General features: G+C 41.5%; 1 protein-coding gene across 3 annotated transcripts; it reads right to left on the bottom strand.

The window, feature by feature from the left end:
* Positions 1–6,837: 6,837 nt before the first annotated feature.
* On the bottom strand, positions 6,838–26,540 carry lmcd1 (LIM and cysteine-rich domains 1). 3 transcript variants are annotated; one of them, XM_039796543.1, is made up of 8 exons: positions 26,076–26,540; positions 25,706–25,896; positions 16,692–16,777; positions 14,769–15,024; positions 13,066–13,215; positions 12,638–12,889; positions 10,870–11,088; positions 6,838–7,590 (listed from the first exon to the last, which is right to left on the bottom strand). In XM_039796543.1, the coding sequence occupies exons 2-8, from the start codon at positions 25,730–25,732 to the stop codon at positions 7,525–7,527; spliced, it is 1,056 nt and encodes a 351-aa protein (XP_039652477.1). In that variant the 5' UTR covers positions 25,733–25,896; positions 26,076–26,540; the 3' UTR covers positions 6,838–7,524. The 3 variants fall into 3 exon arrangements, with proteins under 3 accessions (XP_039652477.1, XP_039652478.1, XP_039652476.1); XM_039796544.1 differs by having other exon boundaries at positions 25,706–25,907; XM_039796542.1 differs by having other exon boundaries at positions 25,706–26,540.
* Positions 26,541–27,397: the final 857 nt, after the last annotated feature.

Raw genomic sequence — 27,397 nt, forward strand, 5'->3', positions numbered from 1 at the left:
AGTTAACATAAACCTTTATTGATGCCCAGAGGAGACATTCTGTTGTTGCAGCACTACAAGGTCATAAATAAATAAAGATAAATAGATCAATTAAACAATAAATGATAACATATACAGTTTATAAGACTGAAATAGAAGAGAAGTAAAAAAACAAAAACAAATAACTATACAAGACAAACTTACAAGGCAAAAGCAACAGTGATGTGATAGGAATAATAGCTGCAGAGCCAGCAAGTCTAGCATATGTAAATGGCGTGTACATTTATATAACACATAAATGATATAAAACATGATTGATAATATATATGATTAAGTAATGATCCTTAGTGTTTGTCTGTTTGGATAATCTGCATATAGCATTAGAGGAAGTGCTGATTAAGTCTTACAGGGCCGCTGTAAACCCTCCCCACCTGATCACGCTGGGGGCTATTAAAGGCAATAAATCTCTGCAACCAAATACATTTGTCTCAGTTTGGGACTAAAAATACCCTTTTCTGGGTTTTGTCATGCTTCAGGAAGCGGCTGTCAGACAGTCAGCTGGGTGACGCAACTGAACAGGAACGCTGGCCGAGAAACCACAGGAATACTTAACATTTCTGCTGGGAGTAGGTCAGCACACACACACACACACACACACACACACACACACACACACACACACACACACACACACACACACACACACACACACACACACACACACACACACACACACACACACACACACACACCTTGCTCTAAAACCTTAAATCAGAGCTCTGCTTCTGTGAAACGTTTTGCTCCAGCTCAATGGATTCAGATGAAACATGATCTGAAACTCCAGATTTTACGTTTAAGTAATGATTTTAGGATCTAAATCTTTGGCCGGCTTTATAACTTCACAATTAACGGTTTCAAGGTATTTAGTAACCTCAGTAAGTTTAATTTGTCTGAACTTGAAAGAATGAAAAAAATTACCTAAAATATTTTATTTTGTGTTCTATTTCTAATGACATGGCTTCATATGGTGAGTTAGTTCTTTACACAATTAAAGCATATCCACATTTGTGCTGTTAGGTTGGGTTGTGCAGGTTATTGAATATTTGGTAACACTTTACTTGAAGGTATCTACATTAGAGTGACATGACACTGTCATGACACAGTCATGACACATGAACCCTAACCCTAACCCTAACCCTAACTTGTCATGACAAAAACCGAATGAAAACCGAACTTCCTAAAAGAAGCGTTATGACATAAACATTTATGACTTGTTTATAACATTTACGAAGCATTCATGACAGTGTCATGTCATTCTTATGTAGATACCTTCAAGTAAAGTGTAACCGAATATTTTTATTTTTGCTTTTTAATGTTAAATGGGAGTGGCGGGGGGTTATAAAGGGTTAATAGTTCACCAAAGGGGTTTTTAATATTCATTTTAAAGTATGCATTCAACTTGTTTGTAAAAGAGTATAATACTTTAAAATAAAATAAAATATAATTGTAACATACAGTGGGTACGGAAGGTATTCAGACCCCTTTAAATTTTTCACTTTGTTTCATTGCAGCCATTTACTAAAATCAAAAAAGTTCATTTTATTTCTCATTAATGTACACTCAGCACCCCATCTTGACAGAAAAAAACAGAAATGTAGAAATTGTTGCAAATTTATTAAAAAAGAAAAACTGAAATATCACATGGTCATAAGTATTCAGACCCTTTGCTGTGACACTCATATTTAACTCACATGCTGTCCATTTCTTCTGATCCTCCTTGAGCTGGTTCTACTCCTTCATTTGAGACCTGCTGCGTTTAATTAAACTGATTGGACTTGATAAGGAAAGGCACACACCTGTCTATATAAGACCTTACAGCTCACAGTGCATGTCAGAGCAAATGAGAATCATGAGGTTGAAGGAACTGACCAAGGAGCTCAGAGACAGAATTGTGGCAAGGCACAGATCTGGCCATGGTTACAAAAGAATTTCTGCAGCACTCAAGGTTCCTAAGAGCACAGTGGCCTCCATAATCCTTAAATGGAAGAAGTTTGGGACGACCAGAACTCTTCCTAGATCTGGCCGTCCAGCCAAACTGAGCAATCGTGGGAGAAGAGCCTTGGTGAGAGAGGTAAAGAAGAACCCAAAGATCACTGTGGCTGAGCTCCAGAGACGCAGTAGGGAGATGGGAGAAAGTTCCACAAAGTCAACTATCACTGCAGCCCTCCACCAGTCGGGGCTTTATGGCAGAGTGGCCCGACGGAAGCCTCTCCTCAGTGCAAGACATATGAAAGCCCGCATAGAGTTTGCCAAAAAACACATGAAGGACTCCCAGACTATGAGAAATAAGATTCTCTGGTCTGATGAGACCAAGATTGAACTTTTTGGCGTTAATTCTAAGCGGTATGTGTGGAGAAAAACAGGCACTGATCATCACCTGCCCAACACAATCCCAACTGTGAAACATGGTGGTGGCAGCATCATGCTATGGGGGTGTTTTTCAGCTGCAGGGACAGGACGACTGGTTGCAATTGAAGGAAAGAGGAATGTGGCCAAGTACAGAGAGATCCTGGAAGAAAACCTCATCCAGAGTGCTCAGGACCTCAGACTGGGCCGAAGGTTCACCTTCCAAAAAGACAGTGACCCTAAGCACACCGCTAAAATAACAAAGGAGTGTCTTCGGAACAACTCTGCGACCATTCTTGACTGGCCCAGCCAGAGCCCTGACCTAAACCCAATTGAGCATCTCTGGAGAGACCTGAAAATGGCTGTCCACCAACGTTCACCATCCAACCTGACGGAACTGGAGAGGATCTGAATGGCAGAGGATCCCCAAATCCAGGTGTGAAAAACTTGTTGCATCATTCCCAAGAAGACTCATAGCTATACTAGCTCAAAGGGTGCTTCTACTCAATACTGAGCAAAGGGTCTGAATACTTATGACCATGTGATATTTCAGTTTTTCTTTTTTAATACATTTGCAAACATTTCTACATTACTGTTTTTTTCTGTCAAGATGGGGTGCTGAGTGTACATTAATGAGAAATAAAATGAACTTTTTTGATTTTAGCAAATGGCTGCAATGAAACAAAGAGTGAAAAATTTAAAGGGGTCTGAATACTTTCCGTACCCACTGTATGTCATCATGTATGACAAACACTACTGTTTAGCGGACTTAAACATGCATTGGCAAAGCCCACTCACTGTAACGTCAAAGTACATGTCGATGATGTGATGAACTTTCAACGTGAATTAATAAAGCTATATTTACAGATGAAATCTGTGTCCAAAAAGATGACAGACAAGTGGAGTTCAAACAGAAGTGACTTTAATTCCAAACAAATAAGCTGTCAAAACATGATCAGCAGAGAATCTATTTACTCTTTACTTTCTCTGACTGACAAAACCATACCATCTTGTCTTTCACAGATTACATTGTACTGAACGTTAGTCTTGTCTATATGCTACATATTTAGCTGATCGCGTCAAACTATATTGCTAGCTTAAATATTGTCCTTGTTTCTAAACAATTAGCGTTGCTAACAGCAACCAATTTAAAAAGTGATCGAAAGATAAAAGAAACACGAGCATATTCGCTGATGTTATGCTAGCTGCTTGTATTTTCAAATTGTAACAAAAGTAGAGCTAATTAGCTTCTGTCTAGCGCAAATTTTTATTTCTGGCTGACTTCTTTTTAGGGATTTTAGCACTTTGTAAAATACTAAATTTGCAGCCAGAAAACTTAGTAGCAAAATAAAAAAGACTTTACACACATTATAGCGTTTAGCAGCAGCAGAAATCTATGTTAATGAACATGGATCTGTAGTTTGACTAAAATAACACATCAAACAGAAAGAGAGAGAAAAAAGGCATAATAAAAGCAAAATCCATACTTTCTATTTGAATAATTACAACAAACACACGACCCAACTTCAGTGGGGGATATTATAAGGCAGAGGGTCGAAATCTACTCTAGTAAAATCACAAAAAAAGAATCCAGCAAACTATGATTAATTACTAATTAGTTATATGCCTTTTCTAGTCTTCTGCCTGTCCAGTTCTCTAAGGTTAATACAAACAATTAGATTATTTCTGTCTGAAATAAAAGTGAAACACAAAAATGAACAGATTCAATTGAAGGTGCCGTAGGTAGGATTGTGAAGATCCAGGATATAGCCGAAAAATTTGAACATCAACAACTTCTCAGTCCCTCTCCCCTTTCTGCTAAAGCCCAAAACGGTCTTAAGCCCCTCCGCCCACAAGGGAGAATGAATGCATGAGCAGTGATTGACACGCAGTTAGACCCCCACCCCCAGCCCTGATTGGTGCATCTGAACAGGGAACGGTGGATTTTTGCAAATCGCACTACAGGCTGTAAGTGGTGCCAGAGGAGCCGGATTTGTTTTTAAATTACCTGCTTCATGTAGTTCTACTCCAACATACGGTCAGTTTCAGCAAATATGACAGAAAAGTTAGTTTTATAAGGCTTACCTACCTTTAATTACAATTTCCTGCATATTGACTTAAGTTAAACATGAGTTGATTTCTATTGAAAATATATTTAATTTAAAGGTTCAATTACAGCAAAGACATTTTTTGCAGCATGCCCTTTCAATGTACAATCCATGACATTATGAAGCAGGCCTTTAAGGGTTGAATCAGGTTTCTTTACCTTTTCTGGTCCTTCAACCTTTTTTTTAAGTACCAATACTTTCATGACCCCCACAGTTTAACTGTCGTCAAGGGAATTTATACAAATGTATCCAGTTTTAAAAAGCCATAAGAGAGTCCCGAATACATTATACCGTATTTCATTCAAGTGACCCAGCATTGAATTATCCTAAAAGCTGAGAAACTCTTAGTTACATTGTGCAGGGCAAAATAAATCCTGTGAAATAAATCAAATCAAATTTAGTTTAGTTTAGCAGATGGAGTTTACTTATTTGTCATGGAATCATGATGATGAAGAAGACGGTGTGTAATAACGGTCAAAAACTCCAGAGAAAGTAAGTGGATCATGAGTTGAGACTGTTTCCTCAAACTGCTCTTTCCATAGTCAAAAGTGAACTTTTAAACTCTACTTTTGAGCCAACAGGGGAAAGAAAACCCCAACAGTGATCAGAAAAACTTTAAACATCACCAGTTTCATGATAACTGAGTGTATTCCATCTGCTGGTGAAGACTGTGTGACGTGGTTGAAAGCGCTGGAACCAGAAAGTCAACCTTTTTTTATTTGTGTTAACAAAATATATTTATTTCTCATTTTATTTGACCATTTCATTTACTCCATTTACTACATTTGTTTTCTTAACTGTCAGGTCCGATCCTTCATCCTGGAAGCTGCTGTTTGTATCTGAAACCAGCACATCTGGCTCCAGTCACTGTCAGCACTTTAAGTGCTAATAAATCCACCAAATGTTTCTTTAAGTACTTTAAACACTTTTGTGTCAACAAAACATCTCCTTAAGTACTTGAAACACCAGTAGGCTCAACTGAAGAAGTCTTTGAGTACTTCAACGTCAGCAAGATGTGTTAAGTATTTAAAATATTGAAAATATCAACTGGACTTGTAGGAGGCAATATTTTAAACATAGAAATATAATCAGAGTAGAATGGACACGGAACTGTTTGCTGTGGTCATTTGACTAGTTAAAAAAAAATTGGCGCTCAGCACTGTGCATTGACCATAGAAATAGAATGAGTTTGTTTGCAATAGCAACGCTACACATAAAAATGGCCGCCGCTGTCCATCCTGCTATATTGTTTTGATAAGTAATGTCTGTTCTATGTCCCACTACTACGTGTCTTGAGAAAGGTCCTTGGACAGAACAAAACGTAGACTTGGACTATTTCTATGATTTTCAATTATTTATTTATCTATTTGACAGAGACAACGCACAGCTCCTTAGCAGTACCAGAGCTAGCTATAAGCTAATTTTTATCTGTAGTCCCTGGACAGGAAACAGAGAATAACATCTCTGTCAGCCCACTAGAGTAATTCTTAATGTCAATAAACATGTCATTGAAAGACTTTAAGCGCTACTTACTTGGTATTATTTAATCCTTATGTCAGGGGTCATCAACTACATTTTTTCAAGGGCCAGAATTTTTTTAAGCAGACACTCTGGGGGCCGGACTTTGAAATAAAATTAATTTTTACCTAATACGCCTATTCTTGTTCGAAATGTTCACTTTCTTACTGAATTAATGCTATTTTTTTTTACATGTATTAGTGTGAGCAAACTCCTAAAAAACATGGAAACTCCATAATGATAACTGGCTCTTTAAGTAGAAAAAGATCTCAGACTAGGAGGCAGTTCACTGAGGAGTGATGGTGAAAGTCTGTGATTATGGAAAAATTATTGTAGTATGCAGCATCCTGATTGGTGGAAAATGCTTGCAGAAAGAAACGTGGTTGTCAGGTAAACGTGTCACTGTCAAAGAGGCTGAAGGGAAAAGTTGACGTGGAAAAGCCAAAAGCCCAGCTTTAATGATGAATGGACTGATAAGCAGGCTATGCACTCGTCATGTATGCCTCATTTGCAATGAAAGATGCAGTTGCAAAATAATACAACCAGCATCATCATCATCAAGAATGAAGAACTCGAACATAACGAGCGCGGAGAGTGGACTGAGCAGACAGAACAGATTGAAATATTGCTTTCTACATGTTTATGCCGGTCTACACAGGTGAGTGCATTGATAAGTATTGACTTTTTACTCACGAAGGTTTTATTGTAGCCTATTTACAGAAAAGAGACTAGCGTGAGTTCATCTGCCCCAGCGGCCATTAGTAACTCTCTCTGTATCCTTCCCAGTCAGGTGCTGTGTGTTTTAACGCACACACATCCCGGGTCAGCTGTGTGTGTGTTTTAACGCGCACACATCCCGGCTCAGCTGTGTGTGTGTTTTAACGCACACACATCTCGGCTCAGCCGTGTGTGTGGAGCTCGGAGCTCGGGCATCGCTGTACAGTATCCCGGCATGTGATTAGAGATGTGAATACAGGGGGCTGGGTTTTTGCTCTAAATGCTTGAAATGATAAATAACAGAACGCATTTTTTTCTCTTTACATTTTGTGAATTCATGATTATTCTGCGGGCCAGACTAAAAGCTTTGGCGGGCCGGATGTGGCCAGTTGACGTTCACTGCCTTATGTCTTTCTTTTATTCATATAAAAAATGCTGACCAACCACGATTAATATTAGATTTAAAGATTTTTTTTAGGTCTTTTCCATGTATCTGATAGTGACAGGAAAGGTGGGAGAGAGATTGGGGGATGGGGGATGACACATAGCAAAGGGCCGCAGGTCGGACTCGAACCCAAGCCGCTGCAAAGGACTCAGCCTACATGGGGCGCACGCTCTTACTGGGTGAGCTGGAGACTGTCCCATATTAGATTTACTGTTTTTATTTTGTCTTGTCCCATCCTTGTAATTCTGTTTTAGAGCTAAACGTCTTAAAACTGAACACCATATTGTGTTGAACACTATATAGTGTGAGTGTCTTAGTGCTGACAAGGTGCATGGAGGTCTTGTTCCAGCCTCAGTAATGATGATGATGCCACGTGCGTCCATCTTTTGCCGTGTGAAAAGACTGACAGAAGATCAACTGAGAAAGGAGAACAGGATGGGGAGAGGAGATTATTAAATAAATAATGATAGCCTAAATAAATACAGTTGTTTGGCTTATAATGTTTGTAGGTGGGTCAGTACTATGACATGTGACATCTCAGCCTGTGGTATTGATCCTGTGACTTGAATAATTATGGCGTTTCTCCATTACATGGTACCTGCTCGACTCGACTCTAATCGTCTTTTTTTTGTTTTTCCATTATGAAAAAAAGTACCTGGTACGAGCTAACAGGTACTTTTTTTAGTATCACCTCCGTCGAGGTTCCAAGCGAGCTGAGGCGATACCAAAAGGTGATGTGAAAACCTGCAGACTTCTGATTGGTCGGAGAGAATCGTCATTTTTAAATAGTTTAGCCAGCGGTGTTTTTTTTTTGCTGCCTCCAGCTTCTTTTGAAACAAAATGTGTCTTCTGGCTGTGGCAACAGCGGAGAATCAAAAACACCTTCGACGTCCTGTGTGTGTGTGTGTCGCGTTAGGTCACGGCAGTTTCCTGCCGCGTCGCTATTACGACCAGCTACGCTCGCTTCACGCATGAGGCGGTACTGAATCTGCAATGGAAAATGGAGGACGGGACACCGCGGTCAAGTCAAGTCAAGTCAAGTCGAGCAGAGCTAGTACTAGCAGTGGGTAAGCGCTATACTGTATACTCTGTAAACTACAAGTCTACAGCACTGCTAGCAACTCTGTAAAGCTGTAGCTTACTTAACCACAGCGGAGCTTCGAGCTCAATAAAACATCAGCATGCCAACATGCTCACAACATTAGCAGCTATACTGTTTACCATGTTCACCATGTTAGTTTAGCCTGTAAGCATGCTAGCATTTGCGTATTAGCAGTAAACACAAAATATACCTGAGGAGGTTTATAAAATTGTCTTACTGTAGACATATTTTATTGTTGTTGGGTTTTTTAATATATAGGCTATACATACTGTATATATGAGGTGGGGGACTCGAGTCGCACGACTTGACTCGAGTCAGACTCGAGTCGTAAATTTGAGGACTTGAGACATGCTTGGCTTACATTGATAAACGACTCGACTATGACAAGGTATTCAACACTTGAGACTTGACTTTGACTTGAGACAGATGACTCGAAAGGACTTTTTAATAATGTAAAAACAAAGTAATATTTGCTTTTTTTAAGATATTGTGTTACATTTTTGTTTTTGACGATTTCACGATTGGGTGATTTTTTGTGTAATGTGCGCCAACCTGGCAACCTTCCAGAGCGCGGCAGACCAGCAGAAGCTAACGCAGGAGGCAGCCGTTATAGAGGGAGTTATGCCAAAAACAGTACAATTTGGATTCAAGTACTTTGTAGTTGATGACTGTTGAGAACAGCGGTATGCAAGGTCTGAAAGTAAAAAATCACGACCACCACTACATCTAACTTCATCCGTCAAGAAAGTTGCATGAATGCATCTTTTTAGCTAATTAATTGGCTGGTTAAATTGTAGCTAGAAAGCAAACATTCATTTTTAATCTACTTTAGGCCCTGTCCACACAAACACAGATATTTTCAAAACCGCAGCTTTTTCTACAAGGTTAGGCCATTCGTCCAAAAGCAAACGCAGTATCAAGTTACTGAAACCGAACCTTTTTGAAAACTCCTGCCAGGGTGAAGATTTTTAGAAACTCCGGTTGCATTGTTGTTGTGTAGCCGGTGAAAACCGTGATTTTGTTTTGTGACGTCGGAGTGCGCACTGTTGTCTCCTTTGTTTGACATCAGATTGTGCGTCGCTATCACTTTTGTTTACATGAGACGAATCTCTGCAATAGCTAACGTAGCGGACGTAGCTAAGATATTGCTGCTAACAACTGTGCTAACAAAGCTTGTTACATATATACAGATACATGCACACAGTTCTCCCATTATATTGCGGAACAGAGGTGTCAGCAAGTCACTGCTTATGAAAACACTCCCACGACACAGACCAGACGAGGTTTTGGACGAGACCCGGTCGGACCTCTACGGGAACTTCAGGCTTCTGATTGGCCAACATGGATTAACGGTTAGGGTTAAATCAATTGTTGGTTTGGCATGCTCCTGACAGCACTTGATAGCGTGTTTTTATGTTGTCATGTGGACGGAGGTATTTTTAAACCTTGCTTGTGTTGACAAGATTTTTTTCTTAATCGAAGGATTTATAAAAATACCTGTGTACGTGTGGACTACCGGTAGGCCTTAGACTATATTACTTGACTTGCTTGATTGTGACCACAGTGACTTATGACTTGCTTGTGACTTGCAAATCGTGTGACTTACTCCCACCTCTGATACACACTACCGGTCAAAAGTTTGGGGTCACTTAGAAATTTCCATTCCACTCCATTATAGACAGAATACCAGCTGAGCAGCTCAGCATTGTTTTTTTAACCAGGGCAGCAGATTTCAGACTACATTATGTGCTTACATAATTGCAAAAGCGTTCTCCAATGTTTTCTTAGTTAGCCTTTTAAAATTATATCAGATTAGTAAACAGAATGGGCCTTTGGAACATTGGATGAATGGTTGCTGATAATGGGCAACATAGATATTGCATTAGAGATCAGCCACCCACTCAGATCAGCTGGTATTCTGTCTATAATGGAGTGGAATGGAAATTTCTAAGTGACCCAAAACTTTTGACCAATTGTGTGTGTGTATATATATATATATATACTTGATTCACATCAGTACAAAGTAGGTTAATGTTTTTTTTTATTACCTTTGTCTAGCTTTGCTGTCCTTGTTTTTAGCTGTATGTATATTTCTGTGTATGTACATGGTATGCAAACACTTACTTGACTTATAGACCTTTTCACAGTAGACATTTTGTCATGTCATTGTAGGACATGCAGAGGTGAAATTGATAACATTAATAATGGCCCAGTTCCATTAAGCTATTCCAGTGAGCCAGCATGCACAATACCAGGACCTAAGTGGAATGCAGCCATCATTTATGTTAAATACACCTGTGCTTTTCCTACTGTACTATGACCAGTCAAAATGTCCGCTGCAAAAAGCTGTCTATAAAGCTGATTAGTTTTACTAATCAGCTTTAGTTTTACTGATATTATTAGTCATTAACCAAAGTGAAAGACAAAATGAAAATCAGAGTGGCGGTAGAGGAAAAGTCAGATGATCACAAAGTCATTAGGCTTTATCCTGTGGGGAGCAAACCATCCCCTCACAGTCTATCTCCCTAACAGATCACAATGTTCCTCTGTCTGATATCAACAGTGTCTATTAAAAGTCTTCCGTGTCATCTCACCTCATCGCAGCCTGAGCACCGCGGCCACACCGTCTGACAGTAGTGTCGTCCGCAGAACAGCTTCTGATTGGACCAGAAGTAGACCAGGTCCACCAATCCCTGGCCACACTCTGAACATACGAAGCAGGTTGGGTGCCACAGGGCACTATGGTAACCTGCACGCTCAGCATAAACAGCTGGACTCTCTTTGGCAACATCACCTTGGCAACCAGTGCACCGCTAGAGGACAGAATATGAAAGTGAGAGAAGGCCGTGAACCAAACTACTGCAACAAACTTCATGTTTAAAATGAGTGGTGTCAGAAACATTACAGTGAGGCATTCTGGGGGAACCTTCAGTGTGCAACATTTAGTGACTAAAAGAGGGCGAGCTGGGTGGGGTTGTTAATCTCTATGGGGCAACATTAAGAGGTCCATAATCTTTTAAAAGTGCACTTGAAAAAAATAAGTTACCTGGATCTAGTTCCAGTAGTGGAAAGAAACTAGGTGGACATTTTAGGACTTGTACTTAACTTGGGTATTTCCATTTTATGCTACTTTATTCTTCTAGTCCACTATATTTAAGAGGGAAATAATGTACTTTTTACTTTATTACATGTGTCATTCAAGAGCTATAGCTACAAGTTACTTTTCCACATTTATTTTACATTACATATTTTACTTACAAAACATGAAATCAGATTATAAAATATGATCCATTCTCACAGATTAAACTACCGAAAGTACATGAAGGAGTTACAACTACAACATCAAAGTACCGCTTACAAAATAATACATCAATGATAATGATCCAATAATATAGTAGTATCACTGACAGTAGCCACCTTGCATTATGCGTACTACATTTTGCCACTAATACTTAAGTAAATACTTAAGTGAACATTTGAATGCAGGACTTTTACTTGTAATGGAGTATCTTTATACAATGTACTGTATACAGTATTTGTATACTGTGGCATTGCTACTTTTACTTAAAGGGATATTTTTATATTTAAATCCAGCTCTGTGTCATCTTTGTGTGGGCAGTGTGTGCAGATGAACAGTGTGTGGCTTCCCTCCACTGCGCCAGTGCGCGGAACCAGAAGCAGCCGATGATATCTGGTGGATCGCGGCAGACCTCTGCTCCTCTGATCAGCTGGAAGCTCTGTGCGCTACGACCATGGAGGAAAGCCACACACCGTTCATCTGCACACACTGCCATGACACAGAGCTTTGTTGCATGTGTTTTGAGGGCTTGTGTGTTTTTTACTTTGTGTCGTTTCTGTATTTGCGGCACGTATCTCCTAATGGAAGTGTTTTGGGCCATTGAAGTTTACTCCAGTCGGCCAACATACAAATCACTGAATATAAGTAGCATGCCCGCTCTCCTGCTTCCTTTGAACTTTGATAGAAATGTACAACCAGAAAGAGAGCCCCAGATTGCCCCAGAAATAGGTGTGAAGGGTGGGATAAGGCCTATTAACAGTGATATTTTCGGGGTCTAGTATCCAATATGCACGTGATAGGAACAGAAAACTTTTTCAGAAATACTGAACCAAATGCTGTGGTTGTAAATTCAACTTTTTGGGGTGACTTCAGGCTTTTAACAGGAGAGTGCAAATATTTAATAAGAGAGTGAAACCTACAAACAAAAACTGGACCAGAATAACTAGATTGGAATGGAAATGCCTCTGCTGATGTTTCCTATCTGTCTATGTTTTTTTCTCGAGGGTGCAACCGACATTAGCAGGATTTAAACTGTGAAGATGCCAGACACCTTATTTACTTACATATCCAGTCTTAGTGCTGTCATCTGTTCCGTTAGTGGAGCCAGTAGCAGAGGCAGTGCTGCTGCTGGTCGAGCCGTGGTCCTGGTGCTGCAGAGCATCCTTTTTGTCAATGTTGCTGCGTTCCTTGGCTTCCTTTGCTGTCCTCTGAGTGGCTGCTTCCCTCAGAGCTCCGCACTCACCAGGTAAGGCCACCTCCCCAACTCCCAGCACCTCCTGTTTGTAGCTCTTCACAAACAGCAGCATGGAACACATCTACAAGAGAATGTAGGAGAAGTAAGAGATACGAGTCATCATGTAACATTGTTTTATCAGACTTTTCCATTATGTGGAAGTTGTTTTCCAGCCATAAAAACTGATTTAAGTGATACTGGTTAGCTAACATACTGTTTAAATAATAATGAATGTTTGGTCCTGGCAGAGTACTGTACCTCCTCCTCACTGGCAATGCTCTGACACTTCATGGGGTCCTGATCGTAGGCAGGGAGCTGACTGAAGAGCTGCCTGCGTCGCTCCAACGCTCCATCTGTCCCCGAGATGGGGCGTAGACTGTCTGGGATGAGCTCCATGTACTGCATGGCCTGAAGGGGGTCAGGGGCATTTTAATTCTGGTTACCTTTATTTCTACAGCATTAGTTATATTGAGCTATAATTCACATTCATTCACATTTATCAGGCTGCAGATTCAGAACAAGCTGTTTGGTCATTATGAGATCAGTTCTACAACTGTAAACCTGCACCACCTACAAGAGAGTTAAATGACTGCATGACTTTGGACCCCAGGTTTAATTAAAAAGTACAATTCTTTACACTGAAATGTAAAGTAGAAATAATAGAATAAAATGGTTATACGTAAAGTACAGACCTCTACCTCATCAGCTCCAACAACCATTTATAATACTCATGTCTCCAGAGTCTGTATATTGAGAAATATACAGTAAGTTACTGGGGCAAATCAGAAAGATTAAGATCAAGACAGGGTGGATAAAAGCTGCAAAAAAACCAGAAACCAAATTAAAGGCAGGGTTGGTAATGTTGAAAAGCTAGTAGGATTTGAAAGTTGCATCTCCTCGGGGCTCGCCTAACCCGCTGTCGTGGCTCAGCCTTGCCTTCACTGCAGCCTTTTTAGTCACCGCTTTTTCAGCTTCAGCCTTTCTTTTCTTTGCCTTTTTAGCTAAGTTTATATTGGAAATATACACTACATGTGTCTTTATATATTCATGACACTGCAGGATCAATTCACTTTTTTATTTTTTTCTCTTCAGTTTGGCACTTTTGCTGACATTTCTCACCACGAAAACCTTGTTTAACACTCTGAAGTAAATAAATCAGAAAACACTGGTCTCACATTGTAGCGTGGAAAACATGCTGAAGACATATGACCATGCTACCTCTCGCTAACATGGTTAAATGACATACTTCAGCATAGAGGGAATGTTCAGGAGACTTTCTGAGTCTGTGTTTCAGTTGTCATCTCGCTGTCCCGGTGTTGTCAGTGACACATCTGTGTGTTGTCAGATGACTGCACCAGAGTACGATAAGTCTAGAGCTGTACCAGCAGACTCTACGTGCTGCAGCGTTCATTTCACAGCAAACAACATGCTGAAGAGTTTTGGAGACCGATCTGGAGAGTGGTCCCAGTGTTGGATCTGGATCTGTCTCTACAAGTTGAACCACAGTAATGTCCCCTGCAACTCCCCCACCACAGTACAGTGCGCAATAATCACTGTCATCCTTATAATTATAGGTTGTGAAACCTGAAACATACTTGTTTTTAATGGAAACCGGGCGGTCTAGACTGTTCCACATGCAGAGGGGGCTGTAGAAACTAAACTAAAATAGCAAAAAAGAAATAAAATGAATATTCTGGTAAATCCCAGTAGAAAGTTTGCTATCGTATGCAACATGGTCTGCCCCAGGACGTTATATTATGAGTCTGTTTAAAACCTGATCATTTTGTGGGATAATTTCGTACATTTTTGTTGAAACTCTATCCAGCAGAGTCATGGTATCCTCAGATATCAGCAACAAACGGTAACTGGTGAGTACAATGTGACTCTACAAGCCTTTGCAGACCAATCTACTGCAGCTTCACACCAACCACCAACCTCCTGTACTCCACACTGACCCTCACCAGTGTCTGGTTGAGGCCGGCCGGCGCCCAGACGTACGTCGTGGTGTTGAAGGTGGGGTCTTTGCGTGACACCACAGGATTGGTCACAATCATACGATTCCTCTTGTAGATGCGAAGGCCGCCACCTCCTTTAACCTTCGCTGTCAAATGGGAGCAGGGTGAGTCTGCGAGCAGGCGTCCCATTCTCTGGTCATCTTCCACGTCACTTCCAGGAGCGTGGTCGACCGCGCTGCAGCCGCAGGCGATACATGCTTTCCTGCACAGGTAGGGCAAGACGAATGGGAGGAGAGCAAAGATGTAGGCTAATATGATAATCTTTTAGAGAATTTTGCTGAATTAAAGACTGTGTGGGACCAGATTGGGTGGATTTCTGCCTAATTGGGGTACTTTAATTGGGTGGTTGAATATTGATTTGGGAAGTTTGTAATCATTTGTGCTAATTTTTATACCATCTTGGTGGTTTCCCCCAACAAAACATTAGGCTATATTTCAATAAATCGTCTCCCTTCTCTCCAAGTAGTACGATGAAATGACCAACCCGTAATCACTCCGAACTCGTAAAATACGGACGTTTGGACAGTGGCTGTCAGCGTCTGAAGCGACGCAAAACGCACCCTTCAGCATGTTTGTAGAACGCACCAGGGAGAGCACCAGCCACACGGCGTTTGAAGATGACGTAGCACTAAGAGCGACTATGGTAGCGAGTAGTATGAAAGGCCGAAAATCTGTATAGGGAGGTTGGTTGGGTTGGTGGATGGGTCAAACAGCACAGGACTTTCTCCCAGGAGACCAGGGATTGTGTCCCGCGTGTCACGTTTCCTAAACCCAACCGTCGCTTTCTTGTTTTACTAAACCCAACTGTCCTGTTATTGTTTTACTAAACCCAACCGTCCTGTTATTGTTTTACTAAACCCAACTGTCCCGTTATTGTTTTACTAAACCCAACTGTCCTGTTATTGTTTTACTAAACCCAACTGTCCTGTTATTGTTTTACTAAACCCAACTGTCCCGTTATTGTTTTACTAAACCCAACTGTCCTGTTATTGTTTTACTAAACCCAACTGTCCCGTTATTGTTTTACTAAACCCAACTGTCCTGTTATTGTTTTACTAAACCCAACTGTCCTGTTATTGTTTTACTAAACCCAACTGTCCCGTTATTGTTTTACTAAACCCAACTGTCCCGTTATTGTTTTCCTGAACCCAACCGTCCGTTCTTCTTTTCCTAAACCCAACCGTCCCGTTCTTGTCCCGCGTGTCATGGAAACCTAAGCCCACCCACGACCTTTTCCTTAACCTAACTGCATCAAAAGTGACGCCAATAGTCCCGACCAAGCGCGTTTAGATAAAGCCCTTTTAGATATGACGCTAAAGGAGACTTATAGCATCAATACCAACGACAAAGGCACCTGACCAAGCGTCCGTATTTTACGCGATGGGAGTGAGAATGTGTTGAAATGACAGGGATAAACATGGAATGACTGATGACGACACACAAAACCAAACGACAACTCAATTCATTACAACTAGGTTAACTTTTTCCCCTTTCAAATTATTATTCGTTCATAGCTCTGTGAAAAAAGACTGTTACATCTGTTCGTATAAGTGAAACCTTTTATGTCACATTTATCCAAAAGAAAAATAGATTGTTTTTTGGTATAGCAAACGTGGTTTTGAGTTTGCCTAATAATTATTAAAACATCTTCAAACAGAAAAATCTTCCCTCAGAGCCTTCAGTCAATTGGCTAAAAATATGCAAAACCAAGTTCCTTGAATAGCAGAGAATGGTTGGCAGGGAGGAGTGGAAAAACCACTAGTACTGTATCCAGCGCTTCAGTTATTTCTCTTTTCCGTCCCTTCATTGATTTTTGTTTTTTAGGCAGTGAAATAATAATAAAAATCAAAAAGGAATGAAGGGGTGTACCTCCAAGAATGTGGCTGGAATCCAGAGCAGCTCTCCTCACATGCGTGACACACCGCTGCACCTCCTGCACTCTGCTTTACAGCCATCTGAGAGGAGACACACATAACAAACACACAATGATGTTATACATTCAAATTATTATATACAGAAACTCGGATCCTGCAAGGAACAGTCCATTCAAGTTTCTACATTACAAGCAATCTAACAGAGAGAGCTTCAAAGACCAAAGGTCACAAGAGCTAGCACTAATATAGAAAACCATTTAGATCAGGAAATAAAACTGATGAAAAGGTTGGATAAAAATAAAATAAAAACTATGGTAAGTAAATAAAACACTTAAAAAACATCAATATTATGAGACCTGGAAACATTTTTACTTTTTAAGGTACTGGATCAGCCTGGTGATATTCTACATTTTTCTTGCTGTGTAGTAAGTGTGTGTATCAAAGCCTGATATATCTTCTTCCTCTGTGCCATAGAGCTCCATTGTTGTTCAAAAACTATTAAAAACACATCAGTGAGCCACACTGTTGCACTGGGTAACATGTTTCTTCATCACCATGAGCACACTCACTGTAATTTACTTAGAGTTAGTCTCGCATTGCCAGACCCTCCTCCACAGCGCTGCGGAGGAGGGTCTGGCAAGTCAACACAGCATTCTGGGATGGGAGAGAAACGTGCTCAGGTTTATTGCCATTTCGTGAGCTTAGAATTATAAGGTTCTATCTCCGTTTAGGGTAGTTCTGAGATATTGAGCATCAAAGTTTTTACATCCCAGCTGGCAAAACTGTATGTAGTATAATATACTATTAATAACTAACTAACAAAATATTTTTTTTCAAAAATAACACCACACAGGCATTAATAAACACCTAATGGATCAGATTATGTGAAAAACTCAATTTCGACCAAAAGTGGAGATAGAACCTTATAATTCTAAGCTCACGATTTCTTTAAACCAATCACAATCGTCTTGGGCGGTGCTAAGCTGCAAAATAGCCTCGGGAAGGAACTTGTTTTGGTGGAACATTGTGTACGTTTAAAGGTTGTTTTAGTCGTGCAACAGAAAACTCAGATTGGACAGATAGTCTAGCTAGCTGTCTGGATTTACCCCGCAGAGATCTGAGGAGCAGTTAACCATAGTCCTCAGAAATCCACCGGAGTTTAGAATGCCAACACAAAGAAAGAGGAAGGTGACGGACATCCTGCTGAAATGAGGGCATCTGGCTGAATTTCCGGTGGCACCTGAACAATCCCAGAAATGAGATGTGGTTGATATAGACTAACTTAGAGTCAACCCCACATACAGCGGCCTGCTGCCACAAATACTCACTAGAGCAGTGAATGTGTAATAATCCATCGTTGAAAATAGTCCCCAAAAAATGCACTATTTTCTCCTGTTTCAGTAACGTTTGCTAAGAACTATAGTGACAGCTGTTTTGGCAAATTACCGACTTGTTTTAGAAGCTGATGAGTTCTTAATGACCATTAGCTCGGAGAGCCTTTTTTCACCTCTTCAGTAACTATTTTTTGAACTAAATGAAGTACAATCCTTCAAACAAAATACCAGTGGGGACCTTGAGTTAAGCAAAAACATGTAAGTAAGTATTCGTATGATTTAACGTAGAGGCCTCAAGTGACGATGATTCTGCAGACATAAGAAGGAGTGTTGGATGAGAAAGAAGAGTTGGTGTTTTCAACTTTTGTCAGTGAGTGTGGGAGGAAGAGAAGGGAGTATACACACACACACACACACACACACACACACACACACACACACACACACACACACACACACACACACACACACACACACACACACACACACAGGGTGGATGATCTCATTGATCCACCCATTGACATCATCTCAGTACGGATAAACAGTCTTATCAGTCGTCACTGTACTATTTTTCATCTCCTCTTCTTCTTCAGCTCTAGAATGTTTAAATCTGTTTTCTCCTCGCTAGTGTCCTCCAACTGTCTCACTCTTCTTTCTTTCTCTTCCTGTCCTGACTGTACCTCACCTTTCTTTCCTTTATTCCTTTCATATTTGAAAAGAAAAGAACATGCCCACAGTCCTCTTCCATACTTTACACTGTAGACTTTTTGTGTGTGTGTGTGTGTGTGTGTGTGTGTGTGTGTGTGTGTGTGTGTGTGTGTGCAGGCTACGAAACAATGCCATTTTAAAGCCTCTGGCAGGAAGCCTGATGACTGTTCTGCTAAAACAACCTGCTGCTGACAGCCTGTCCACCTGTCCATCTGTCACCAGGTATTTACAAGCCCGTCTCTCCTCAGGGAGACATTCATACACGTATTATATTCTCTCTATAGACAAGCTCTGCCAAAATGATGAACTACAAAATAAGTTGATATAACAGCCTGAACTTTTCTGGGAGGTATTTCCATCAGATGTTTGAGCGTGCCACAAGAGCGTTAGTGACGTCCAGCACCAATGTTGGGTGATAAGTTCTGGCTCGCATTCAGGGCTCTGTTCTTCCACACCAAACTGGATAAACCATTCCTTTAAAACCTGGCTTTGCCTATGAGGGCGTAAGATACCTTCTCCCAAACAAAGCTGCGAAGAACACTGTCTAAAATATCAAACAATCTTCTCATCTCTAACCAAGAAAGCAAATAAGCGTATGTCCCAAAAATGTCAAACTATTCCTTCGAGATTTTCCCCTTCATCGACATCATCCAACTCCCACCAGGAAACAAAGACCCCGACCAAAGCAGTCATTAGGTGAGAGAGAGAGGACAGATGAGTGCGTTTAGAGGTGTGAAGAGAGAGAGAGAGCATGTGTAAGTGTGTGTTAGATGGCAAAGAGGCTGTTGATCGGCCCGTGTTGAAAAGGTCACAGCGATGATGGCTGCAACAGAAACAGCTGAAGAAGAACAAGACCGCCTTACATCCCTCTGGAATACACTGACTGACAGTGTGTGTGCGTGTGTGTGTGTGTTTATTATTATGTTACTGAGCTGACACCAGTTAACAGCACCGAGAGCGGTACGAAAACACCTTTCCGAAGTCAGTTCAAAGGAGCATTGCGCTAAACGTATGCATATTTGGCACTTTTTGTGTGTTTTAATGTAATATTATTCTTCCTGTAGAAAAGGCAGACAGTACACACCCAATGAAATGAAGGTGTACGTGTCAGTGCGTAGACTCACTGTGAGTCACAGGAAGAGCAGACGTGACTCAAAAGTTCCTCCAAACAAACATGAATTGAACCTGCTACTCATCCTGCAACCAGTCATGACACAGAAGCCATGGTACATGTAATGTTGGCTTGTTGTGACACTGACCAACTTGTACAACATTGCAAAAACTTTCCAATTTGCTTGTGTACACACAAGCCAGAGAGACGGAACAAGGGCTAAAGAGACAGAGAAAGGTGGGGAAATGACATGCAACTAAATTCCCCATACAGACGCAAACCAGGGACGTTGGCAGGCCACGGTCAGCACCTTACCTGCTAGGGGCCACCAGGGAACCCCATCTCTAGTTCTATTAAAAGGATGAACCCACAGAGTTGCCCTAACACAGTTGTAAAGGTCAGCTGAAAATATGCGGTAAGAAAACCAAGCATGGTCGTCAAAGTCTTCAACCGAGACAAACAGGGGGGCCAGAAAAATGGGGGTTATAAAATAATATATATCTTGTTCAAAAGTTGATTTAGCTGCTTAACTTGTTTCATCTTTCATTCAGTAACGTTATGTCCCTGTCAGTAATGGTATCTGATATTAACGGTTCTTGGAAGAAACTGATTTATGTAGTCAATTCTTCTACAATCTACTGAGAATTAGATTACTATCGTTTCAGTGTTCATGATTTGGCTTTCCTACATCGGGTCCCTATTCTGAAGCAAATTTGTCCTGCATTTTCTACAGTGATGAAACTGGCCTCTGAAAGCTGAACCGACCTATTAAATGAAGTTCCGCTCAAACATTTTAATCTGTGTGGCTCCTCGGTTATCAGGCAATCAGTGACAACCTTCACTTAGTCTGATGGAGTTATCTTAACCACAAATACAAATGGAACAGTACAGTATGATTGATTAGCTGCTGTGAATGAAAGGGTTTGCCAAATGATACATATGAGCCAAACTGGAAATGTATTTCTTGAGAAAGAGGGAAACATGTGTTAGCTCTATATTTAGGAGTCAGATAAGCCAAGTATGTCGTAGGTGGATCACACTCTGCTGAGCCTCGGCGAGTAATTCTAAACATGTCGGTTATGTGACGGTTAAACTGCAGGAAACGCTGTGAGATAAGAAGCTGGAGGTCAAAGAGGCGGCGAGTAGACCCTCTTTAATGTCCAGAACGTTGTCATGTGGAATCCTGGATGTTTCCTGTTGTTCTCCAGTTTACAACAAAATCAAACAATATGCTACAAATGAGCTGGCATTTACAGTAGAGAGCACTTTGTCACTATCACTGTTCAAAAGTGTGAAGAAATGGGATATCAGGAAGAGAGTTTGACAGTTTGATTGGATTATTTCCTATACAAATTCAAATAGATTTTTGGCTGGACCATAGAGCGAAGGACCAGCCCTACAACCTCATAACTCTGTCGCCGTGTCGCTCTGTCGCTGAGTGAGGAAGTTCCACGATTGGTCGGAGTAAGAGTGATGACGTGAGTGTTGGTGTTTCCCCATTGGCCTTTGCCCTTTCAAAATGTACTACACAGACTTTTACCTCCGCTGTCGCCCCTTAAAGCAACACTAGAGAACTTTTTGTAACTTAAATTAATGTTTCCAAAATCGTTTCAGTGGTTCATCAACTCGTAACAGGGTGAACGGCACTTCTTCATTCACTTTGCGGCTCTCTACCGGCTATAACCGCACTATGCAAGTTTGCCAGATTGGATAGCGGATCAATAGCCTGGCTCCGCCCTCCTACGTACTTACGCTCAATTTTCCTTTCCCTTCAGTACTACGTCTGGGTTTGCGGTATGGTCTTGGGTTTTCTCCAGCCAAGTTTTTGGCCGGTCCAATCAGCGGACAGAGGGAGTGGCTGAGAACGATGACGTTGAGGCCGTGCGCTAGAGTTGTAGTTCCATAATGGCGGCGGAGAAAGATGCGAGCGAAGCCATTCGGTCCGTTGTGGCAACGCTACCGAATATCCAGAAGTTAAAGCCCGAGCGAGAAAAATCTTTGCTGAGTTTTGTTGGTGGCCATGATGGAAAAGTTTGATTTTCCAGCTCGCTGCGTTAGTGGTGAAGGAGTTGGCTAAAGCGAACGCTAGCGATGCTAAGCCGACGTCTCGACCAAACATTAGCGATTGGTTATGGCAGATCCAGAGCGGCTCTGGGCAGATCCAATAGTTTTAAACTTCAACAGAGTACCCGCCTTCAAGGAAGTTAACACTTGTCAATGGAGAGTGGCCAGACTCTCTGTACAAATGAAATGTACCAGAGTCTGGTAGGACCAGGCTAGCGGATCTGTAGTTCGAATGAGACATAATGGGACAATTCCGCTTCCAACCTGTAGGGGGACCGAAGCGGGTAAAGTTCTCTAGTGTTGCTTTAATCAGCTGATTAACTGCCTCTGTGTGCCTAGGTCTAGGTTACATTAATGACACAATAACACTTCCGATGAGTAATCCATAACAATAACTTGTTGAAAATAGCATGATTACATTGAAAAGCAGTCTTCGATTATTTGTCTGTATTTTTACCGTGTCATGTGATATGCTACTTTAGTACACAACAAACAAATATTACTGGGACCTAGATGAACATTTGATATCTATATTCACATTATAGACACCACTGCTGACCTGTTACAATTTGGTCAATATGAAGCACAATGTCCATACACGGTCCAGCAATATACTGGGTTTTCACCTAGTTTTGTTACTGTAATGTCTGGAAATTAAACTGAAAGCACTTTAATGTTGACATGAAAATAATCGGCAACTCTTATTTATATATTATATTATATATTGTTGGTCGAACAAAACAGGTTACTCTTAAACATTTTTTTTTTTTACTGTTTTCTGACAAAATGATTCATCAATTAGTCAAGAAAGTAACCGGCAGATGAATCGATGATGAAAATAATTGTTAGTTTCGGTCCTATTTAACTTTATAGTCTGAGTGTTTTTGTTTCGTACTTTGGTTACAGAGAGACCTTCCTACAATCCTAAAACCCATGCTAACATTTGAGGTAAGTTAAGAAAGTTAAGTATAATTAAAGTGATGATGACGCTGCATATAGCAGTCTGTCCATGAAGTGTGATGTGTCTCTTTTATAGTGTTCACATAGCATGTCATTTTTCAGTGTTACATCACTGTGACTCAACACTGTGTGTGTGTGTGTGTGTGTGTGTGTATGTGTGTGTGTGTGTGTGTGTATGTTGGGGGTTATTTCCATCCTGGTGATGCCAGTTTTTCCAGCTCCTGTACTGTATATAAAGAAGGACGGGAGGGATCAAACCCCCGACAGGTGACACTGATCCATCAAGTTATCTGCCTCAGACCGATGTGACCTCTGGACGGACAACCAGAGGATGAATTACAGGACAGATCTGTGGGAGACAAAGAGCCACCAGAACACACCCAGCATGGGGGGGATCAGGTCCTCGTGGTCATGGATTACCTGCTCTGACTGAATTAGAAATCTCCAGCTGTTTAAACTGGATTGGATGAGATCAAGCCTGAGAGATTTCATCCAAACTGACTTTAAAAGATGGATGGCTGACTTGCATCAGTTTATTAACTCACGTTGTTTTAATAAAGGCTAAAGAAGAAATAACAAATGGCACCCGACACAGTGTTGTTTACCGCATCACGCCCATTGCATGCGCGCATCATTTCCTGTGAATCCCCTGTGCAGCAAAGGTGTAGCCTGGAAACCAAACAAATCTGCAGAGATCATGTTTCAATTTCATTCCCGTTCCTTTTTATTACTGTTTAACTTATTTATTTTTTTACATTATATTTGTATCTCTATTAATACATACTGTGTGTCTATGTTTATACTTATATTGTTATATTCTTATTATCCTTATATTTAAAGAATGTGTGACATGCACCAACAACATGACAAATTCCTTGTATGTGTAAAAAACGTACTTGGCAATAAAGCCCTTTCTGATTCTGATTTCCTCCTCCACCCATTCAAACAGATTTCTAGCCGTCCAGAACCTGGACGGGCCAATCACATCTGTTTATCTCCCACGGGGCAGGTTTAAGACGACGACTGACAGAGGAGCGTCATGCTTGTAATGTAGTAACTGGAAGTTACCGGCATTCTCCGTCAGCGCACCAGGCTCACGGAACTCAGATCAAACTGTCAAAACTGGGCTGTGCTGATCAAAAACGAATGAAGAATCTGTATCGTACTTTTGTCCTGCTTTAAAAGGGGCCGAGCTTGCCCCAAGTCGCTCAGAGCTGAGTTCTTTCATTGCTCTGATTGGTTGTAGGTCTATTCAATTGCGTGCAGAGGCATTTTGGTCTGCACCGTTGATGACGCCCCTTTGGAACTCGAAAATGAATGGAGAGGTTCCAGAGCAATATGCATTTTTGCAAATTGCATATTTTTGTGAATTGTCACACAGGCGACAGTTTGGATCTCTGGGAAGTGATCCCAAAACACACCTGCAATTCCTGCTTATCGCCATAGATGCCGACAAAGAGAACGAAACAAGATCTTATTAAACGCCCCTTTGATTCAAGCCATTGATGTAAAAAACCAAAAAAAAGCCAAATGAGTTGCTGCAAAGCTAATTAAGACTATCAGCTCCACACAACTCTCTCTGTATTTCTCAGTATGGCTATCCGTGCGTTCATGGACATCGGAAAAACGTTTTTCCGAGTGAAAACGTCACCATTCACGTAACTTCCTGTGGGAATCAGAGGTGGGAAACTCGGGCTCGATTTTGCTAACCGAGTTTCCCAGTTGGTGACGCGTTGTTGACAACTGACGTTTGATCTAGGCGACTTTGGTTCACTGAACATATTTCAATGACTATAAACTGTTTATTGTGGACAAATGCCTCTGCCAAGAAACATACACAGACATAACATGTTTAAAATTATTCATAAATAGGCCCATGCATAAAAAAACGACACATCCGTGTCTTTTCCCGTTTGTTGTCCTGCAGATAACACAAACAAACACCTGGCCAACGGCCAACCGTTGGCGGCAGTCTTGCAAAAAGTTGTTATGCCAAACGCCAATATAACAGAAGAAGAAGAACACGCATCCCGACCATGTGAACGCTCGGAAAAGTCGGAAAAATAACGGAATTACGGGGGCGGTCCCTGTTATTCCGAGGTGGCATGAACGCGCCATATGTTCAGAAGATTGTGTCGTCCTGTGACTTACACACGCAGAAACTCGAGTGAAGATATTGACCTCTTCTGAAGAGTCCATCATGTGTTTTTAATCCTCCGTGTCCTCCTTGGCTACTAGCAACTGCATCAAGGAGGGGTGGGGGGCGCATGCGCGACCACATAAGGCTTGTATCATGTGGACGCGCAGACAGTATTGTTGTCATTACTTAGAATTCCTCATGGGGGCGACAGAAACTACGCACCATAGCTTTAACCAATTGAAATCGACATTGGCGAGAGAGATATGTAACTCAATTTTTAATGGCAAAATAAAACCCTGCTCTCAAACAGAAATTCATTTACATGAACACTATGCTGACTGAATAGTGAAGTGAGAAATAAATGTCCATTCAGTCTAACTATTGGGCTTAATCAAAGCAGAAGTGTGAGAAGTTTCTGGGTGCTTGTTGGTAAATTTGCTTTAAACTTTGGTTTTATGACCTTAATAAACATATATACTGTATAGAGAAAAGGCAATAAACTTCACTTGAACTTCGGTAAAGTCTCTTTATTCCAAGGCAAGTGTTTCAGACATCCATCAACAGAGGATCAACATCCCATCAGACTAACTGACCCTCTGACCCTTGACCTCCTCATTAGTTTTTTAACTAGAAGTATCTACTACATGCAATTAGAAATTTCAGCTGCAAAGATGTAAACGTTTCCGTCCTACCTTCTCCATGGCTGAGCTCGCGTCCATGTTGTCCAGCGTCTGTCGGCTGTTTGACTCTTCGGCTCTCTCTCTGCCTCTGCTCTTTCAGAACAATGGGGGCTTAAATTCCTCCTCCTGTCGACCACACTTCCTCTCTCCCCGCCCACAGACGCTCCTGCTGCCGCTCTGCTCCGCCGGCTCTCCACAGCCCACTGCAATTTAACTGTCTAGACTTTCATCTCGTTCCTGCTCAGAAAACATCAGCTTCACTTTTTTTTCACTTTGAACTCTCATTGCTAAGTTTTTGCACGCCACACTTTACTTTCAAACTCAATTTTCTGTTTCTTTTCCTTCCCCTTTTCTATCTTTATAAACTCACAACAAAACTCACCTTTCTCCTCTTCTCCTCTTAAGCTGTGGACTCCTGCTTTTTGTTGTCTGTTCTGTTTTTTTTCCCTCCACTCTCCCCTCTTGACTCGTCCTGTTGCCGGCTCTCCTTCTGCAGCCTCTGCAACATGAACTCAGCCGGTTTCTTCCCCTCCTGCTCCAACACGCCGCTGAAGGGAAACCAATAAGTCTCCCGACACTTTTTGCCTCAGTAAAACAGCAGCACTCAATCACCTCTGTTTCTCTTTCTGACTTTGCTGAACAATGTATTCACTGTGCTTGGCTAAATATTACAGGTACCTCCTATGTTACAGCCTCAGACCATGTAGCGGCAGACTGGCAGTATTCAGGGAGATTTATGGTCTTGAAAACAGCAGCTGCACTGTTGGCTTTCTGCAACAGACCAGGCTTTGGATTCAGGCCTGGTCTTCAGCTGACTGGAGGACTACCTGGAGCAACGAGGCCTGGCTGGACTGTTTGTGCTTTTAAACTGAGACAAAGACAGACAGAGCCCTGAGGGATTCCCTGCTCTCGCTCTGCCAGCCAATCAGGGCGAGCCTGAAAAACTCCTCGGCCAATAGGAACATCGGAGGTTCCTCCTCCTCCTCTCGTTCTGCAGCTTTTTTAGTGTGAAGCTCAGTAGAATGTAGACCACAGAGCTGATGCAGGGCCAAACCAGGCCAAACCGAGCCAGGCGGGTCTAAAAGAGGGATAAAGTGATCCACGCAGAGCCGTGCAGAGCTAGCAAGAGCCAGGCAGGACACCCAGGGTCAATCAAAGCCAGACAGGGCCAACAGGACCAAACAGAGCCAAGTATAGGGCCACACAGGGCTAAACAGACCCAGACAGAGCCATAGAGAGATATGGAAAGTCATGCAGGGCCAACACTGGGCTAATAACAGCCAGACAGGGCACCTGGGCTTCACAGACCCATGCAGGACCAAAAGGTGCTAAACAGAGCCAGGCAGTCGATAGAGGCTAAATAAATCTAAAGAGGGCCAAACGGGGCAACACAGAGTCAGGTGAGGCCACATTTGGCACAACAAGACCATGCAGAGCCAGCAGGGTTAAAAGAGGCAAAGTATTCAGAGTACTCAGAGGCAGTATTCCAATAGTTTTCCAAAGGTTTTGCTACTTTTACTTCAGTAAATGACCTGAATACTTGAAAAAAGGCTCTATCCAGTTTAAAATGAAAATCCCTGCCACACACACTGTTTAAATAACAGTTAATAGATGAAAATGAATATTATCACTGTCACTGAATGCATGCACAGACGCACAGACTTTGCATGTTTTTCCTGCAGCACCTAGCCCATCTCACAGCAC

Source organism: Perca fluviatilis, chromosome 4 (genome assembly GCF_010015445.1).
Source record: "Perca fluviatilis chromosome 4, GENO_Pfluv_1.0, whole genome shotgun sequence".
Lineage (NCBI taxonomy): Eukaryota > Metazoa > Chordata > Actinopteri > Perciformes > Percidae > Perca > Perca fluviatilis.